The 19,759-nt window shown below is 37.1% G+C and overlaps 2 protein-coding genes across 4 annotated transcripts in view; both read left to right on the top strand.

Annotated features, from left to right (window-relative positions):
- The window catches only part of LOC143884836 (DNA (cytosine-5)-methyltransferase CMT3-like), a 68,016-nt gene extending 62,806 nt beyond the window's left edge, over window positions 1-5,210 (top strand). Inside the window, exons 18-22 of one of the 2 annotated variants that reach the window (XM_077388649.1) lie at window positions 1,485-1,528; window positions 1,616-1,685; window positions 1,761-1,864; window positions 4,148-4,216; window positions 4,685-4,822. In XM_077388649.1, coding sequence (XP_077244764.1) covers window positions 1,485-1,528; window positions 1,616-1,685; window positions 1,761-1,864; window positions 4,148-4,175 — 246 coding nt within the window. In that variant the 3' untranslated portion in view covers window positions 4,176-4,216; window positions 4,685-4,822. Of the gene's footprint in view, window positions 1-1,484; window positions 1,529-1,615; window positions 1,686-1,760; window positions 1,865-4,147; window positions 4,217-4,684 lie in introns of both variants that reach the window. The other variant, XM_077388648.1, reaches the window with a different exon arrangement.
- PBS2 (cysteine and histidine-rich domain-containing protein RAR1) lies at window positions 3,573-18,905 on the top strand. Of its 2 annotated transcripts, XM_077388651.1 has the most exons (7): window positions 6,156-6,311; window positions 7,383-7,495; window positions 13,371-13,373; window positions 13,503-13,585; window positions 17,900-18,048; window positions 18,192-18,424; window positions 18,510-18,905. In XM_077388651.1, the coding sequence occupies exons 2-7, from the start codon at window positions 7,397-7,399 to the stop codon at window positions 18,603-18,605; spliced, it is 663 nt and encodes a 220-aa protein (XP_077244766.1). In that variant the 5' UTR covers window positions 6,156-6,311; window positions 7,383-7,396; the 3' UTR covers window positions 18,606-18,905. The 2 variants fall into 2 exon arrangements, with proteins under 2 accessions (XP_077244765.1, XP_077244766.1); XM_077388650.1 differs by lacking the exons at window positions 6,156-6,311; window positions 7,383-7,495; window positions 13,371-13,373 and adding an exon at window positions 3,573-3,576 and having other exon boundaries at window positions 13,502-13,585.
- Window positions 18,906-19,759: the final 854 nt, after the last annotated feature.

Genomic DNA, 19,759 nt, shown 5'->3' with positions numbered 1-19,759 from the left:
AAAAATGGGCAGATTTGTGGTCAGTTCATTTTGCCCTCCACAAATGGATGAGTTAGGATGATCCTATGGAGCTGATTTTTGGTACACACCCCATCTATGTAAGGGCCTTCAAATGAATGCTTTGGATCATCCTAACTAAGTGGGTCCACATGTGATTGGGCACTGGAGCGTACCATAAGCTTGGTACGCTCGAGCCTACAATCCTTTTCCTGATATATATATATATATATATATATATATATATATATATATATATATATATATATATATATATATATGAGAATAGAGTTCCTAAGGTGTCACCTCATATAGCTTATATGAGGTGGCGCTCAAAAAACATAAGGGGCCCACATTTTTGGAGTGATCCAAACCACTCATTTGAAAGGCCCTTAGATGGATATGGTGCTTACAAAAAATCAGGTCCATAGGATCATCCTAACCCTTCCATTTATGGAGGTTAAAAATAGGAAAATTTATGGAGGTTTATACCCATCCATTTCAACCTCCACAAATGGAAGGGTTAGGATGATCCTATGAAGTTCATTTTTTGGGCACACCCTATCTATGTGAGGGCCTATCAAATGAATGCTTTGGATCATCCAAACAAAGTAGGCCCCTTATGTTTTTAAGCGCCACCTCATATAAGCTATATGAGGTGACACCTTAGGAACTCTATTCTCATATATATATATATATATATATATATATATATATATATATATATATATATATATATAGTTTACACGCCTATCCCTTAAACATATCGTGCTATGACCTGATTTTCGGTCTCTCGAAAATGAGTTTAAAATGGATCTGTATGCAATATAAGTCATCATATACTCTTTCACGGATCTAGTTACTGGCGTGAAGGTTTGGATGTTTGGTTTGTAATTCGTAGGTACCTTTTAAAGCTTTCTTCATCTTTTCCGACGAACTAATTTTGACCTCTCCATATGTAATCTAGTAGCTTGGAGTTGTTCCCACCATGCCTAAAATTTTATGGCCACTACCTTGGCCTTCTTCTGATCTGACAACTCCATGTAGTCGAATAACCGTTTGACTTTATTTACCTGTCACCTCATTATAAGGCACACACTATTGATCATTTAAACTCCATATCGCCGGCTCCTTTATGAAGTATTTTGTAGTGACGGGATTTTGATTCAGTCTTGTCAAAGTCAATGCTTCCTCTCGACCCATCTTTGGTTTGTGGGGTGTTACAGTAGGGTTGTTGCTTTTAATTTCGTTGGATGAGGCTATATTGGCCATATGACCTTTTAATGATGGTTTATGTGTTCTTTGTTTGTTTTGTCAGCCATGAAATCATTTGGTTTAATACAATTCGTTTATGCTGTCAGATTAGAGTAGTGAAGACACATGTTCTTAGATGTAGTCCAATATTGAGTGGTTTTTTTCCCATTATTTAATACATTTGTGTTTAGCTAATTGTAATATTTTCCCCTTTTCTTTCTTTTTCTAAATAGGTTCCAGATTATGCCATGAATCATCTTCACGGGAAGTCTACGAAGTGAGTTTAGGTCTTTTTGAAGCCTTTTGCATCACGTAAATTTTATTTGTTATTTTGTATGAAACTTATTGGGCGTAACTTACGTAGATGTTTTGGGCGATTATGGTGGGATGAGACAGTGCCGACTGTGGTGACTAGAGCCGAGCCTCACAACCAGGTAGCTTCTTGTTCCAAATGTGGTTCATGATTAATTATTCTTTAGTTGTCCACTAATTTCGAACTTTTCTTTTAGGTGATTTTACACCCTGAGCAAGATCGAGTCCTCACTGTACGTGAGAATGCAAGATTGCAGGGCTTTCCTGATTATTATAAGCTCTGTGGGCCACTCAAAGACAGGTACCATTTGTGCTTATTTATTACATTTTTCCTATTGTGACCAGGGTGATATCTCTATTTCTAGTTTAGGTCAAATATTTTGGTTTCAATTTTTGTTTTATCATTGTTGGGGGTGTTGTGCCTTAGCATGACCGATGTTTACTTGTGATTCTTAGTCTTTAGGGATTTTCATAATTCTCTTCTTTAGATAATTGAAAAAACATTTTCTTTTCTTAATTTTCTTAATTCTCTCCTAGAAAAATTGAATTTTTTTAGAATGATAAAATTTGAAAAACATTGTCCACACAGATTTTCAATTGAACTTCTTTTGAAGTCTTTGTGCCGTGGAATCTTTTGGACTAATTGACATTAGCTGCTAATGGAACCATCATACTCAGCACTACTAATTTCCGACAGAAAAGTTGCATTATAGTGTTTATGAGTATTCAGAATTGCAATTATTTTTGAGTTTTCTTTTAAGCTCTGCAGGAAAGTTCTCTTCTTAGACCCCCAATTTTCCTTGTCAAGGTATAACTTGGTTATAGGACCTGTTAGCGTCTAACAATAATTTAGGCGGTTGGTTTTTCTCTCTTTCGTAGGCTCATGACAATTCATATTGTTCAACTTCACAATAGCTGGGATTTATGCATTTGCGTGGCTCGTGTCTTGAAGCTTTTGAGAAAGTTTGAGGAAGCTTAATCTTTAAATCTTTCTTTTATTATATAGGAGAATGTCATATCATACTTATTATATTTTCGAGAGCATTTTTTTCTTGCAAAAAAAATGATATTTCGAGCATTTATTGTCATCTACCTAGAGGTTTGGACGGAAAAACTCCTGAACTATTTTTTTTGATAGGTTAAAAAAAACTCCTGAACTTGTAAGTAATTGCCAACCTTTTTTTCCTGAACTGGAAGCAATTGTCAACCATTCTAATAAGACAGTGGCATTTTGTCGTTTCTTAATCTCGCATTGTATCCTATTTTTGCTGTATCTCTTTCTTTGACCTTCTCGGTCTCTTTTAATGAAATTATTTTACTGTTCAAAAAAGAAAAGAAAAGATACACTTTAGTTATAAGGATTAAGTGGTCTTTTGTTATAAAGTCACTCGAGTCATTTAAGTGAATTGCTCATAGAAGTGGGGCCAATCAAGTATTACGAAAATATCAAGTGTTTTTTCTGTTAGAGTTGTATTATTATCAGGAGTTTATTTTTTACTTTTTGAATGGTAAACATTAAGTATTTTTTCTGTTGGAGCTGTATTATTATAAAGAGTTTATTTTTTATTTTGTGAATGGTATTATAAGGAGTTTATTTAGAATTTCTATTTTATTTGTTTAGTCAATGTCCATGTATCAAGTAATTAATAGTCCATGATAAAGTTGCCAATAGTCCTAGTTGATCTTAGTCCAATGTTCTATATATTTAAGGACTTTAGTTCCACTTGGAGACAAATTATGATGAATTAAATAAACTATTATGATTGCTCTCTAGATGTCCTTGGAACCCAATGGTGTGTAAAGCCTTAGGTTTGGGCTGACGCGACTCCAACCTTTTCATCTATCTTTTTGTCTATTAAGTATCATCCTTGACTCTCATCTCCCATTCTCCATTTCAAGACCTACTGTATCTATAATTAACTAATGAATCGAGATATAAGTTTGGGGGTTTCTTTGGATTTGTAGTAGACCTCTTATATTAAAATCTCAGTCTGATCTGATGGACGAATCTGGATCTATGGTTGGATCAGTTTCCGAGTCAAATAAAATATTCTGAATTTAAGCAGCACATATATTTGATCTTTGTATTAGCTGATGGATTCCAAACTTTGACATTATCATTCAGTAAATGTATTTTTTTGAATGGTAAAAAATTAGAGGGGTGCAACACGAGGACTTCCTAGGATGCTTCAATACTACTCTTGCCCCAGAATCTTTCAATAAATGTTCTCTATCAAATTTTCAGACTTTGAAGTCGGACCTTCTCCGATCCTCTGTGCTGTTGTTTTTTAAATCCGGAGAATTCAATTGCTTCTATATTGAAATCCTTGACTCATCAATTGGTATGCACATTTTTATTCTTCAAATTAAAGGTACACATTTTTTTCTAAATTGGGATTGAGAAAGTTTGCGAGAACCACTTTCATTTCCCTTGGGGATTTCCTTTTTTAATTGAACCTTCATCATCTTGCGAGCTTCGGACCACATGTTTTCTTTTATTCTTTTGGACACCTTGTTCCTATTGTTTGGTTGTTGAAAGTTTGCCATCATAAAATTAAACAGTAAAAATGCTCTTTTCTTTTAGTAATGTTAGGATGACAGGTGAGATGTGATTCAAAACTCTGCTGTCTTTGTACCATCGTGTCAGTGAAAGGTTGGTAGACTCAAGTAGCTTTCTCTTATTCAGTGCGAAAACGAAGCCTCTCTTTCTCACATCGCAATCAATTTTGGTCTCTGGATGGAATTTCTTTATTTAGACCCTGTTTCTTTTGGATTTTGTGAATTGATTTTTAGTCCAAAACTGATTATGGGGCTCAATTAAACCCAAATTTGAGCCCAATAATCAGTATTGGACTCAAAATCCAAAACAAACAGGGCCTTACCAAAGTCATCTCGTCTCCACTTTTCCTTGTGATTCCTCACATGAAGCTTCTTTTTGATAAGCTAAAACTAGTTTTCAACTTCCACCGCTTTTTTAAAACTGTATTTATACGAGAGAGAGAGAGAGAGAGAGAGAGAGAGAGAGAGAGAGATTACTCTCCCCCAAACAGGTTTAACCACGAAGTTCTGATGTGCATTTGTGATAAAACTAGTTTTCAATTTCACTGTTGTGTTCTTGCAGATACCAACAAATTGGTAATGCTGTCGCTGTTCCTGTGGCTCGAGCTTTAGGATACACGTTGGGAATGGCATTGCAGAAGCAGAGTGGAGATGAACGACTCATGACACTTCCACCCAAATTCTCCTACACCACCTCTCTTCAAGGGCTCCTGCCCTCTTCATCTTCTGAGATTGATGAACAATTCCCTTGTCCCCCTCACCATTGAACTCATTCTAATTTGGTTCATTAATATTCCCTTGCAATTTAAAGGGTTTATTTTTTTATCCATTCAGTGGCTCTGAGTCTCTAACCCAGGGTTTCAGGGCTAGACTTAGGCAATTTAACCGAAATTTATGGGAGAGAAACATGCTATCTTTATTAAACATTTTTAATTGCTACATTGTTGTAATAATTTTAAACATGCCGACCCTAACTAGTTTGGGACAAAGGCTTAGTTGAGGCTTGTTGTAACTATTTTAAGTACTTGTGAAAGCTAACTGCATTCTTCACGATGTTCCCCCATTTATAGAAACTGATTATTTACCTTTGTTTTTCTCTTGCTCCTTACAAAAACGAAATGTCACTCATTCTGCTGTGAAAAAGGTAATCAAAGAGAAAATGTGTATTTACACTGAAATACACGCTCTCATCTTGCTTCCACCATATTATGGTAGGAATCGAGTTAATGGAATCTTTTCCCATTTACCTTATGGTGCGTTTGGATTACAGGAATGAGGAATCGGTATTGGTATCGGTATCGAATTCCATTCCTATTCCAATTCCCTTGGTAAAGGGAATTTCGATTCCATTTCAAGTGTCTGGTTAAGCACCAGAATAAACATCTCCGTCCTTGGTGCTGATAGTTCATTATCTAAAAAAAACTTGCAAAACAAGTGGAAGTTGGCAACCCAGACTGCTTGATTTGATTAGTAATGGCTTGCCAAAATGCAAAATCTAAACCCTAATTACAGACTCAAAACCGGAACGCATTTTCATGTTTTTGATAGAAACCGCAGATTTCTTAAAATCAGTATGAAAAACTGCTGCAAAATCTAAACCCTAATTACAGACTGGAAAAGAATGAAAGAAAAAAGTAGAAGAAAAACTTCCATCTCTCAGACCTCCCACCATTCGAAACTGAAATCCCGATTGCCAATATGCAAAATATTAAGCCCAAACAGAGATTCAGAGCAGGTCTTACTCCTCCTCCATTGTTGGTGTTTAAATACTCAAATCGAGGAGCCCACAAATCCTCTCTGTATTATACAGATTTTAATTTCGATTGATGTCTCTGTGTTCTTCTGAAAAAGTGCAGTGGGCCCACCTTGTTCGATAATCGAAACCATTCATTTGGATCGCCTCAATGTAAATACGTTGGGCCTCAAAGATCATCTCCAAAGGATGATCCTAGCCCTCCGATTGATAAAAGGATCACGTTATAGACACTCTACAGATCGGACGGTTAGGCACGCACGTGATTTTTTCAGTTTTCGATCTAGTGGTGGAATAAATTATAAATTTGCCCTAGATCTATAAATCCAACAACTTTCTATAAATCAGTGTTGGAGATTCGAGTCTTGGAAGAGAATAAGAAAAGAGAGAAAGTCGTCTTCTCTTTACGTCTCTTCAATCCAAACCCTAGATTCGAGTAAGTTCTAGTTCTTCTGTAAAACGAATCAAGGAAAATTCAATTATTTCTTAACGAGCTTTTAATTCACACTAATCGAAGAAAAGTCTGGCCTTCGAATAGGGTATTGTTTGTTTCTTTTCCACTAATTTCTTATATATGATTTTCATCTTCATGTGAAATGCTCAGATTGATTTTGTGCATGTGTTTTTTTTAGAGAAAATTAGGTCTCCACTTTAGGCCTTTAGTTGGTGGTTAGAACTTTCTTTTGGATAGTTTTTGTACAAGTTTAATTTAAGGCATAACCCAAATAATCTTGATGCCTTTAGTTTTTCTACAAGGTTGTTCTAAGGTCATGCTGTCTTTTTGATAAAATGGGTAGTATAACTTGTTATAATATTTGATTTTGGCACACGGATTAACAAGGTTGTTCACTTTTTTTAATTTTAGCCTAGTAATTAGTGAGTTCATGCTATTTCTCAATTAAGTTCACTGTTAATGTAAACTGGGTGGCGGTGGTATCATTCACAGTTGCATAAGAACATGCATAAATCATGTTAATATGATGATGCATTCCAATTTCCAAGTAAGTGATCAAATGGGTAGGCAATGTAAGGGTGCTTTACAGTGTATGGAGCATATCACTTAAAAAACTGTAAAGAATTTTTTTGCTAAGCACTTAATAAAGTTAGCTTGGAGAAGTGGGCTTTCTTTTAATTATTTATAATGAATCAGGCATACTCATTGTGCTTTTCCTTTCCTCTCAATCACATAGATACTGCATTCTGGTTTTATTCCTCCTTCTATGTTTACAATTAATACCATTTAATTCTCCCCTCATTTTGGAGCTATTTGGTACTTTCAATTTTACAAGTATTACCTTCGTTCAACCCTCCCTTGACAGTTTATGTTCCACTGAGTCAATTATATGCCAATTCCTATCAAAATTGCAAAGTAAATGTTTGTGTTTCACTCATTTTGTTTGTCCGTCACATGTGCCATTGTTGCGGTGTATGTTAATAAGTTTATTTCCAACGTATTGATGCAAATTATAGGTTCTTTGTCTTAGTAATTTTGGTAGTTCTTTTGAAGGGAGAGAAACTAGCATGGAGAAGGGTGCAAAGCTCCGATGCCAACGAATTGGCTGCGACGCCATGTTCACTGAGGATGACAATCCCGAGGACTCCTGCAAGTACCACGAATCTGTAAGAAGTTCACGTGTATTTGACCATTGTATTTCTTCTTTTCCTTAGGAGAGTTTTTTTTATTCGATTTATCTTGTATAGGCTGAAATTTTTTATAATTTTTCAATGCAGTTTTTTTTTCTCCCTTTGCAGGCATCTACAATTTTCTTTTTTCTTTTTTTTTAAATATTCATGCTCCCGCGGCATTTTTTTTACATCCTAATTTGTTTCGTTCTTTTTATTTTCGTGTATTTTTTTGAATGGCTATTTTCAAATATAAATTTAGTGCTTTGAACTTTTCAGTTCATTTTGTTGGCTATCCTTAGTAGAGAAATCTAGGAGACAAGGAACTCATCTTATCTCCAAATATGCATGATTACTATTCCATGATCCTTTCAGGGTCTAATGGAATCTCATGTAAATATAATCGACCAACTTTCTAGTTTTAGTTCAAATTATTGCTTAACCCGATGAAAGAATATGACTGAGAATAATTAAGACAAAATCTTGAGTAGAAGTACCACTGTGGGTAACTCCATCGATTTGTTCTTTCCTATATGCAAGACCACATACATTAGCGTTATTCTTGTCAAAGCAAGCTAGGGGCAAGAAATCAATTCCTATCAAAAGATATACTTCATATATATATATATATATATATATATATATATATATATATATATATATATATATATGTTTTAGTCTAATAGAAAAATAAGATAATTCAGATTAAACTTTATTTTGGATGGTAGTAATTTTATGAGTATTGGAATGGAAACTAAGACACTCAGAAAGTGAAATGGTCAGGAGCAAGAAAAGTACAACCAAAAGAAGGTTCAAGCCAACCATTCAGAAAAGAAGAAGAACAAGAAGAAGAAGAAGAAGAAGAAGAACAAGGCTTAAGCCATCACAATTGGGAACACGAGAAAAGACACCATCTCAGACAAGGTTTTAAATTTTGGTTTCGGTATGCATTTTGCCCCTAGGCAGGCCGAAATTTCGGACGAAATCTAATACACAATTTAAAAAACAATATTTTTTAATACCAAATTTCGGGCGAAATTGCCGAAATTTTGCCACACCATTAAAAAACAATATTTTTTAATATCAAATCCCGGTAATTTCGGGTGAAACGCACCTATTTACATTTAGGGAACAACCTATTTACGTTTCTGCCAAATGGAAGGTTTGGATCATCCTATGGTGTAACTGTGTAAGCCGTACAGTACTCTTTGAAAATACCAGATTTTATGAAATACCGGATTGGGATTACACCATAGAAAATCTTGCTCCATAAATCTCGGGGGATAAAATTTTGCTCCAATAAAATCTTGCCGGATAAAATTTCGCTCCAATAAAATCTCAAATCTCGCTCCAATGAAATTTTAACGGGGGAAAATTTCGACTAAAATACAGCCTCCATTTTATTACTTTCGGGCAAAATACACGAAACACCGAAATTTCGGGCGAAATTTCAGTGTATTTCTCGGAAATAAAATACAATTTCGGGTATTTGCAGTTTTGGTTTCGGTTTCAGTCTGGACCGAAATCCGTAATTTTGGATTTCGGTCGAAATTTAAAACCTTGATCTCAGATCAGGATGCCCCTCTCTGGCTAAGTAGTTAGTGTTTGCATTAGCGGACCGACCTGAAAGCTGGAAGACAACTTGATGTGAAACCAACCTGAAAAACTAAGGTGCATGATTTTTTTTTCAATGTTGATTTATTGTTCCGCTGTGTGAGTCCTGGCGTATGGAGTACGCTTCTTGATGGATGGATTAAGATGAATTTTGACGACTATAGTAAACTCTCGGATAATGGTCATAGCAAAACCCTCTCGGCTCTCATTGAGAGATTGTTCTCTGGACCTAATGGAAGAACTATTTTGGCTTATGCTGGTCCAACTGGAGAAAGTAGTGCAACAAAGGCAGAAGTTAAAGCTGTGTTGCAACAAAGGCAGAAGAAGATAAAGCTGTCTGGAACGGGATTAAACAGCTATCAAGTTTAAATCCCTCCAAGATATGGATTGAGGCCGATTCTCGTAACAATATCCGAAAGTTGGAGTCTATTAATCCATGGAGATATAGGAGTATATTTAGAGATGTGGGATGTGATTGAGTTTGTGGAGTGTACTTTTTCTCATATCCATCATGAAGGAAATTCACGAGCTGACAGGCTTGCTAATTTTGGAGTATCTTGTACAGAGTAATATGTCACGAGATGCTAAGTTTGTAGTTTGTTGGAGGCACTTCGCCTGCCTCATTCTTCTTTTTTCGTATTGGTTCTTTTTGTATTCTTTTTTTTTTTGGAAATAGCAAATTTATTCAACGAAGCAATAAAGCTAGGGCCATGGTAGCCCCAGACCAACAAAAGAGATTACAAAGCAGGATTATTATACAATAGAATGCGTGTTCAATAAACTAATACTGTCGCGGAAGGCACCCAACTTAGCGAGGTCATCATTCATAGTGCTAGCCGATCAAGGGGTCAAGGAAAAGTAGATAACTTTGAGTTGGGGTCCTTCATTCTCGAGATTATGTTGGGAAAGCGGCAGGAGCCTACATATTTGTTAGCTTCCCAAGCAATAACATTCTCTGATTCTCCTTTTGCCCAAATTTGCTTATTGAGAAAAATTTGAAACAATGAAGTCCTTCAAGGAGAGTTTTGATTTCAGCCTCCGTACTGATAGGGTCAGGAGAGTAAGTTCTGATAACTGGGGGGTGATCAACCAGATTTTCTTTAGAGCTCCCATCAAAATTGAGCTTGATCGAATTTGTGCGAGTGTGTGGAGGTTGCGGGGTCCAATTGATGATTTTCTTGCCCGAAGTCACTTCTTTGTCACAATCTCGTCCACCTTCTTTGTATATGTGATATGATGCAGGCCCAATGTGGGTGGGCTACAATCACCCAATTATTTATATTCAGTTTGATGTTCATGATAAGCATCCTGACTTGGGATTTCAGACCTTTGAAGATTCCCTTACTGGGTTTGTTCCAAATGCCTCATACTGGGAACAGGGCAATGATCCACATTTTTTTACCATTTCCCCCTATTTTGCTAATTTTCACACACTTTGTCGATCTCCCATGTCCTTTGCAGATGCCCAGTCCACCCCAAGACAGTACAGACAACCATCCAAATAACATAGACAATATCACAATGGGCAAATAGATGGCTGAGTTCTTCCTTTTCACACATCACACAATGATTCACCAGCCTGAAAATCTTTTTTAGGACGTCAAGAGTGTTGATAATCTCGGAGATCATGGTCCTAACAAAAGCCGCTATGTAGGGAGGAACTGTACCCGACCAATCTTCTTGGGTGGAGGGAAGTCCTAGTTTTTGGATAGCACCTGAAAGAAAGATTGGGATGAGGATTTTTTTGAATGGCAAGTATTTTATTAAAAGAAAAGGGGGACCAAGATGGTAATATAGATGCTAACATCCCCCCCCCCCCCCCCCCCCCTGCCTCATTGTCGGATGATCTTAGAACGTGATGGATACTGATCGCGTGAATTTTAATATGATCCAAAATCTCTTCTTTCTCATCCACACATCTCCAAGGAAAGTTCTTGCTCGATCTAATCTAGTGGATCATTTTGATGGAGTCACCCTCCTCAATGAGCCCATGTAGACCCGCCTCCTCAACCATACATATGCCAGTCAAATGGATCTCTTTTTTTTTTCTTTTTTGAATTGGAAAGGAATGGACAATGTGAGTTTGTGTCATTATCAAAATACTGGATCTATTTTTGGAATCCCTTAACCAACGACTACGATCATCTTCAGATGGAGAGATGTATGTTGGGTCCAATTCTGGTCAGATTGAAGAAGCATGATTCGTCATGATCTTGAAGAAACGATGGAAAGCCCAGTTGCACTCAGCCTTGTCATTTATGTACTTGACCACGTTCGTGGTTTGCCACCTGAGCCTCTCTGTGGAATAAATACAATACATATTAGGATACTATTGACATAGGGAAGTATTGTTAATCCAAAGAACCTCCCAAAACATGATATCATTCCCTTTGTCAATTCTATCTTGTACCCTAGCAAATTCCTCTATGACTAAGCAGAATATATGCCATGCCCTAGATTCTTTGCCGGTTTTAGGACAAGTTAACCATTTGATTTTCTGTTTACCATGATTTGCGTGAATTAGTTCTCTCTATCTTGTACCCTAGCAAAATTCTCTATGACAAAGCAGATTAAATGCCCTAGATCCTTTGCCGCTTTTAGGACAACCATTTGATTTTCCGTTTACCACGATTTGCGTGAATTAGTTAGTTCTCTCCAAAGTTCCAAGATTTCTTCATCGTATCTTCAACTCCATTTCCCCCAGACAGCCATGTTTATCCCTTTGATGTTTCCTTCTTTTTGGTAGGTAAGCTGAGATTGAACCTCCGACCTACGATTGAGTTAGAGGCTCAATTCCACCTTTGATGTTTCCTATTCCAAGACCACCTTCAGATTTAGACCTGCACACATCTTCCCTGTTGAAAAGGTGCTCGTGCTTCTTGACCTCTTCATTTCCATCCCAAAGGAAATCCCTTTGAACTTTCAAGACCTATTTAACAATTGAGACAGGGATTATGGACATATAGTAGGCGAGAAGCTTTCCCAAGATGTATTGCTTTTTTTATTGATACAAATACTTTTTCAAAAATAAAAAAATAAAAATAATGAGCATGAAGGTGTTGCAAATAATTTTTCAAACTCTTACTTGAACAAGAACTCGACCAAGGTAAAATTAAGTCATCATGGGGGAGTGATTGATTAAAGTGCACAGTGTTTCATCCACATGTGCAACTATACAGAGTTTTTGATAGACTTGGCAGAGCCAAAATCGAGGCAACTCGCGCAAGCTGATGATTGAGTCCTGATGTTTTTAAACAATGGCTCTGAGAACAACATTTCCCAACCAACACAAAAGTGGTAATCCCAATTCTATTTTACAGGGTAGTTGTTGAATATAATGTTACTAAGCATTTATATCAAGGTGGAAAGAAATAGGAAATGTGTTGTATGTGTGCTCTTTTCTGTGCTTGCTTTTGCTTTTGTGAAGATTTATACACTTCATTTAGAAGGGGAAGATTCTATGATTTGTGGACACAGATTTGTGTCTTGACTCTCGAGTGTCAACACGATACACGGCGTTTGATATGACTGTTAAAGTGTAAAAGATAAATAACGCCTTTCTCCAACAACTTAAGCTTTTGGAGAAGTTGGTAAGTTAACATGGTATCAGAGCCAAAGGTCTCGAGTTCAAACCTCCTGGATAGCAGAAATCCACATGCAATGGTCGGCCCAAAGTGGGACCACATGTGCCACGTGTTTGCCAAGTAGGCCACACGTGCGGGGGAGTGTTAAAGTATAAAAGATAAATAACGCCTTTCTCCAACAGCTTAAGCTTTTGGAGAAGTTGGTTAGTTAACAACGACAACCCGTAAAAATCTAGAAAAAGGTACACCTATTCACGCACATACATATAAAATTATGATTACTGATCATAATTTGCGATAAGGCAAATTTATCCATCGGTCCACAAGTCATACTTCTATTTCTTCAGTTGAGCAATTTTCAACTGAAGAATTTCTTTTCTATTATGTTGGATGGTTTTATTGTAGTTGATAGCTATGCCAAAATTCAGGTTGGTTACATTTGTTAGGAGCCTCCTAATGTGTGCCATTCTTCAAGGGATGATTGAATTCCTTGAATGTAAAGTATATATTGATGCATGCAAGATTAGATAATGGTTTAAACATTATAAGTGGTTATAGTAAGTTGACACTCTTATGGACATTTTGGTGTATTTTTTGGTGGTATATACTGATTTTCACTTTTCTTCGTCATGTTTTGGCTGGTTTGAACGTCTCTGGCTGCTTCATTTTTTCAGGGGGTAAGTCAAAATTTATGTCCTCTTGTTATTTTCAGAAATTATACTTGCATTTCTTTTGCTATATCGTAAAGTCCAACTATTTAGTGTCTTAAAAGTGCTTTAATCTGATGCTACTATTATTTTTTCCAGCCTTTATTTCATGATGGCATGAAAGAATGGAGCTGTTGTAAGCAAAGAAGTCATGATTTTAGCTTATTTTTAGAGCTTCCAGGGTATGATGTCTTTCACTTTGTCTTGAGGAATTGAAATTGGTTTTGGAAAGATATTGCTTTTATTCTTACTTTGTATTCATGTCACTTTGATATGACTTTTATTTGCTTGTAACATCAACTCATGGGAATTGTTAATCGTCCCTTTGTTTTTGCTTTTCAGAGTGGAAGAACAATCTATCTCAAATTTTGATTTTCACTCTTGTTGATTTGCATCATTTCCTAGTTATATCAGCATAACATATGGCAGTGATGTTCAATGATAGAAGTGGAAGTTTCTCTATGCCTAACAAAATAGGCAATTCCAAAAACTTTCTTGGGTGGTTTCCAATTTTTTTGTCCAGAATCTAGTTATGCTATCATTCTGATTCTGCATTTTTTTTAAACAATGTATAATTTTTACTAAAGAAAAGAAAGGCCATGACCAAGATGGTTGATTCAACAAGAGAAAACAACCAAACTACATCAGAGCATAACAAACAAGAAAAATCAAGGGGCGTGGATTGTGTAAAAAATTTCCAATCTCATCCTATCAACTCCTGATTGGGCGAGGTGATCTGCCTCACTATTAGCCAATCTTGTAACATGCTGGAAACAAATTGGGCACCCCTCAACTTGATCCTGAATCTCTTTGATCATATTCACGATCCTCCACGGATGAGACTGGCCCCATCCATCTACCTGATAACATTGATGGAGTCTCCCTCCACTATAAGTCTACCCAAATTTCATTCGTTAATGATCATGATGCCCTTTAGTGCCCCCCTCACTTAAGCCTTGTTGGAGTTCTTAACCCTGATAGGGCCCAAAAAAGCCTACATGATGAAGCTAGGCTCATCTCTGAGTGTTTCCCCTACTTGAGTGGGATCAGGATTACCAATACTTATCCGTCAAAATTTTGCTTCACTAAACCTGGAGCTGGAGGGATACATCTGGGGGATATGCAATACCATGCTTTTCCATCAATGACAAGGAAACATGCTTCTAGTTGTGTGTTCCACTGCATAGAACTTGAATCGAGGCTGATCGGCTTGAACATGAGAATGGGACCAGGAATTTGGACAAGGGGCTGATCGTCTTGAACATGACAATGGGACAAGGAATTTGGACAATTTCGACACCTGATTGCTCTTGATTTCAAATGATATCAAATTCAGCATATGTGGCTATAAAGAATGGAGCAGCCCCAGGGTTAAATGAAACAAAAAATGCCACCATTTGCCACTTCCTTGAAATGTAACAAATTAAGGCATGAGGCTGATTCACAATTTCAAAGACATCGACTTGAGCCCCTTCATCAAAGGTGCAAACCTATAGGTTCACAGATGACTTTCTGGTAATTTAGGAGCAATATACGAGTTTTTAAATTAACCAAACACCTACATGCATCCCCAAATCAGCACAAACAGATCATAAATAATAAAATATTGCAAGGGTTTTCAAAGAAATCCTAAGCTTGAGAGTTCAACCATCCAAGAAACTAAATTCATCCAAATCATGTTCCATACAATGACTACCAAAAGAGAAAACAACTATTGAATGAATAAAAATAAGATATGAAATAAGATACCTAAGGCCCAATAGGGTAAGGAAATAAGGGGGTGGTGAAACTGTGAAAGGATCAGGGTAGGGTGTATGGATGAGAAATATCGGGGTATAAAAGCTGATGGGAAAAGGGTTGACTATATATCAAAGAAATATGAAGGTTCAAAGGGTGAGATTGTGGGGGAAATAAGTTATAGAAAGTAAAGGGGAAGTGGAATCAATATTTGGGCGGGCATGTCAGACTTTATGCCTTGATCATCTGTTGCTGGCAATGTCTGAGAGGAGGAAGAGAGCAAACTGGAGAGAGAGAGAGAGAGAGAGAGAGAGAGAGAGAGAGAGAGAGAGATGAGGGTAGAAGGGGGTGGCTTAGGAACCCAACTGTGAGGTGGTGAGAGAGAGGGGAGAAGTGACAGAAAGGAGGGGAGAGATAAAGGGAGGGAGAACAGAAAAGGATGTGAGAAGGGGGAATGACAGGGAGAGAGGTGGTGAGAAGAGGGGAAGGAGAGAAGTTGATGGGGAAAAGCGGGAGAGGAGAGAAGTGGGTGGGAGGGTGGGTTTTCTTTTTTGGATGGGGCGTGGGGGTGGGGAAGTAAGTAGACTGGGGAGGGAAGGAAATTGACAGGGTGGTGGGGTGGTTCTTTCTTTTGTTTTCCAAGATTAAGTATTTCTTGGTAGTAGGGGTGGTGGCGGTCGTAGTCGGGTGAAAGACTTATAAGAGGAGGGGGTGTTGGGTAAAAGGTGGACCCAAAGGGCTAACCAAACAGGATAAGAAAGAGGGAGGAGGGGAGGGGGGGTTAAGAGAGGGTAAGTGGGATAAGTAGTGGGCCACGAGGCCGGCCAATAGAACAAGTCTGGGTTTCAATGGTTTGAAGTGGTAGACCAGGGCATAGTTTTAAATTTTTATGGAATGACCGAAATGTTTCCATTTCCATCCCCACTGGAATGAAATGTCAATAAATTCCTTCCATATCATTATTTTCTCCTGAAATTCGACCGGAATGGTTGGAACGACAAAAAAATGAAAAGATGTTATGATTTGCATTTCTTTTCATTTCATTAATGTAGAGAATGATATTTGGTAGGCAACATCATTGAACTGCACAACAAAGTAATCATATTTTGTGCATGGGACGTCAAATCCAAGGTTTAAAATTTCGGTTTCGGACCTTGAAATTTCGAAATTTCGGTCGAAATCTGGTACAAAAATCGAAACAAATATTTTATTCATTATTAAGTTTCGGCCGAAATTACCGAAATTTCGGTGAAATATTAAATTAATTATAAAAAAACAGATTTTTTGGGTCAAATTTCGGAAAAACCGAAATTTCGGCCGAAATAAATGACCATTTCGGTTTTGCGTGGTTTCTTTGTCGGTCTCCACCAAAATCCGAAATTTCGGTCGAAATTTAAAACCATGGTCAAATCGACATGGGACCAATAATACTTCATAACAATACATGGTATTGATATAAAGTTGGGGTCCTTGGAGGGGAGACTGGTCATTGTACTTTCTTATACTCATTATATTATACCTTTTTTTATTAACTTTACTGTTACGTGCAACAACACATGTCGCTGGGTGTTCGATGTGATTAAGCCATTATGGATGACTTTCTTGCTTATATGATGGTTTCTAAGTATGTACTTATGCTTATTCTAGCATTCTCCAAAGTTCCATCTTAAAATTTCATCATTTGCATATGATTCCATACGTTTCTGGAATTTCCACAGAAACTGAAATGTTTCCGTCTCCATGCCGACTGAAACTGAAACCGAAATTTAAAACCTTGGGCCAGGGAGTGAGCAATATGCTATAAGAAAATTTAAGAGGGATAACTGATAGCTATTGGGCTTGGGCAATGGGTCATGCACCATGGGTGGGTAATATCTTTATGCGGACAACCCCCATATCTAGGCTAACTAAAATGCAATAAAATATTAAAATAAATTCTAAAAATATAAAAAGGCTTTTCCATTGTAGCAATAATATAAAAGTCTAATCATGGGCTCCTGGATCACATCAATTGGTAACACTAAACGACAAAGCAATATGTCATTCTTTTCCTCTCAGGTAAGAAGGCAGACATACTTTGTTCAATGCTTGGAATCAAACAAAAATAAAATAAAAATAAGAGTTGTAGATTTAGGGACAGAGAAGAGATGGAGAGAAAACATGAGGAGAACGAAAGGGAGAATAAAAGAGAAGCGAGATGGATTTTTTTACTACTGAGTTTATTTTCATCAGCATGGAATTCACTGTTTTCATAACGATGTTAAAAACTGGCTATCCTTTCAGTCTCTATTGTTTTTGCATCAATATCTTGACAAGAGCCAATATATAGAAATACTTCATTTTTTCCTAAAATAAGAAAATGAAGAAAAAAATCTTTTTTTTTTCTAAAAAAAGGAAAATTAAGGAAAACATAACTAATATTTTGTTTTGATAATTTCTCTTTGGGGATGGGGGTGGGGAGTGAGTTTAAAGAATAAGCAGTTTTATTGTATGAAAAAAGTATTAACTGAAGTTCTGCACATATGGAATTGCCCAAGGATCTGTCATTCACCACAGAATTTCTGAGGAATACTTATCTACTTACGTGCACGTAAACAATGTACATGATGACTACAGACACCGTCAAGTGAGATTGTCGGTCCCACTTTCCCAAATACATGATTTTAAGACCATGACTATACAATATTTTCTTAAATCAAATGTCTCGATTCTGCATCTCTACAATACTAGTTGCTCAAATCATCCTCCTATTAATGAAGATGCAAGACAGGTAAACATACAACTGAGAAACCAGTGACTACAGCTGTTAAAAAGCCAGTCCCACCTCCTGTTGCAGCCAAAAACCAGACTGGCGCATCAAAACTGAATTGTTCAAGATGCCGTCAAGGCTTCTTTTGCTCCGATCATGGTATTCCCTAATCTTCTAACACCTTTTTCCTACTACATAAATATATTGTATAGCTGTTAGATTCTCTTGCTCATCTTAATCTTTACTGGGGATGGGTTGAAGGAATTAAAAACTTTTGAGAGTTGCCCCTTAAATTTTTTCAGGTTCACATGCCAGAGTGGTTAATTCTAAACCTTTGAAGGAAGCCACGGTGCCTGCCGAGAGCCATGCAGTTGAGGAGAAAGACCCTCCTCCTGCCAAGAAGACAATTGATCTGAATGAGCCTCAAACTTGCAGAAATAAAGGATGCGGTAAAACCTTCAAAGAAAAGGATAATCATGAAAGTGCATGCGAATACCACCCTGGACCTGCTGTTTTCCATGACAGGATGAGAGGGGTAAGAGCAGAGCATCATCTTTATCGTCTGTTCATTTCCTTAGACGTTTGTGGCTTCCTAACTTATCCTTTCCTGTGATTTGCAGTGGAAATGCTGCGACATTCATGTTAAAGAGTTTGACGAGTTCATGAACATACCTCCGTGCGCTAAGGGATGGCACAATGCAGATCCCGTATCCTAAATGCTTATTTGGGGTGAGAAACTCATCACTTTTTTGCCCACGCTTAAGTTTCATAAACACGACACCGCCATTTCAGCACTGGAGAAAGGAGTATGTATTTTAGCGGAACATTTTCTGGTTTCTGTTTTTTATTTATCTTATCTATACCTGAATCCTATGGCATGATCTGCTGAAACTAGAGAAAGGGTTATGTATTTTAGTTGAACATTTTCTGGTTTCTCTTTTCTATTTACCATATCTATACTTGAAATCTTAAGGCGGGATCTGCTGAAACTGTTTATAGCTATGGTGTTTCTATGAGAGGCATTGTTTGCAAGTAATGTTATAGTTAAAAAGTGGCTATCAGCATTAGTCAAGTAAAGAATTTCTCAGTGGAAAATTCTATTTCCTATTGTAAATATAATTTATTAGCCTATAACTGTAATTTGGAAAACAGATTAGGTACTGGGAAAATATGAACAAGTGGCGCCCCAATTGTATTTTTTCCTACTCCTCTAAAGGGATGATCCTAACCCTTCAATGATAGTGGAATCTTCTTTATAAGATGATCCTAACCCTCTCATGTGTAGAGAGACAGTACATCTAGAAACCTTTATAGATCGGAGGCGATGATTAGTTGAATCTTCCCCATAGGATGATCCTATCCCTCCGATCTATAGAGCAACCTCACATCTAAAAACCTCTATAGATCAGAGGCCGTGATTATTGGAATCTTCTTCATAGGATGATCCTAACCCTCAATCTGTAGAGGGACCACACAATTAGAAACCTCTACGTATCCAAGGCATCCAAGGCAACGTACAGTACAATTTTATTTATTTTTAGTCATAAAAAAATAAATTAGGAAAATAATAAATTCGCCCCTTTTATTTACGTGGGATAGCTAGTTGCAGTGTACATGATAATTAGGACCGTTGAATCCTTTCCATGTGGACTCTAGATGTATGCAGCTTTACCCTTGCTTTGTAGAGAGGCTGTTTCCGTTACTCTAACCCGTGAGCACCAAGTCACAATGGGCCGGATATTATCACTTATCACAAATTAATAGTTTTGATCTTCAGAGATTTTATATGACGTAAGCCCGTGTTCGGAGATTTTATATGGCGTAAGCCCACGTAAGCCCGTGTAGTCTAGTATTTTTCAAAAAGTTTTGT

This window comes from Tasmannia lanceolata, unplaced genomic scaffold, assembly GCF_043159265.1.
Source record: "Tasmannia lanceolata isolate RefF3 unplaced genomic scaffold, GAP_Taslan_0.1 ptg000008l, whole genome shotgun sequence".
NCBI lineage: Eukaryota > Viridiplantae > Streptophyta > Magnoliopsida > Canellales > Winteraceae > Tasmannia > Tasmannia lanceolata.
This window is presented reverse-complemented; position numbering and strand designations above follow the sequence as displayed.

What these genes read in the sequence shown, in the direction of transcription:
- PBS2 (XM_077388651.1), top strand. Translation starts at nt 7,397, where the DNA reads ATGGAGAAGGGTGCAAAGCTCCGATGCCAACGAATTGGCTGCGACGCC. An exon ending in TTATTTTTAGAGCTTCCAGG is followed by an intron (nt 13,586 to 17,899) that starts GTATGATGTCTT and finishes CTATTAATGAAG; the next exon opens with ATGCAAGACAGGTAAACATA. An exon ending in TCCATGACAGGATGAGAGGG is followed by an intron (nt 18,425 to 18,509) that starts GTAAGAGCAGAG and finishes TGTGATTTGCAG; the next exon opens with TGGAAATGCTGCGACATTCA.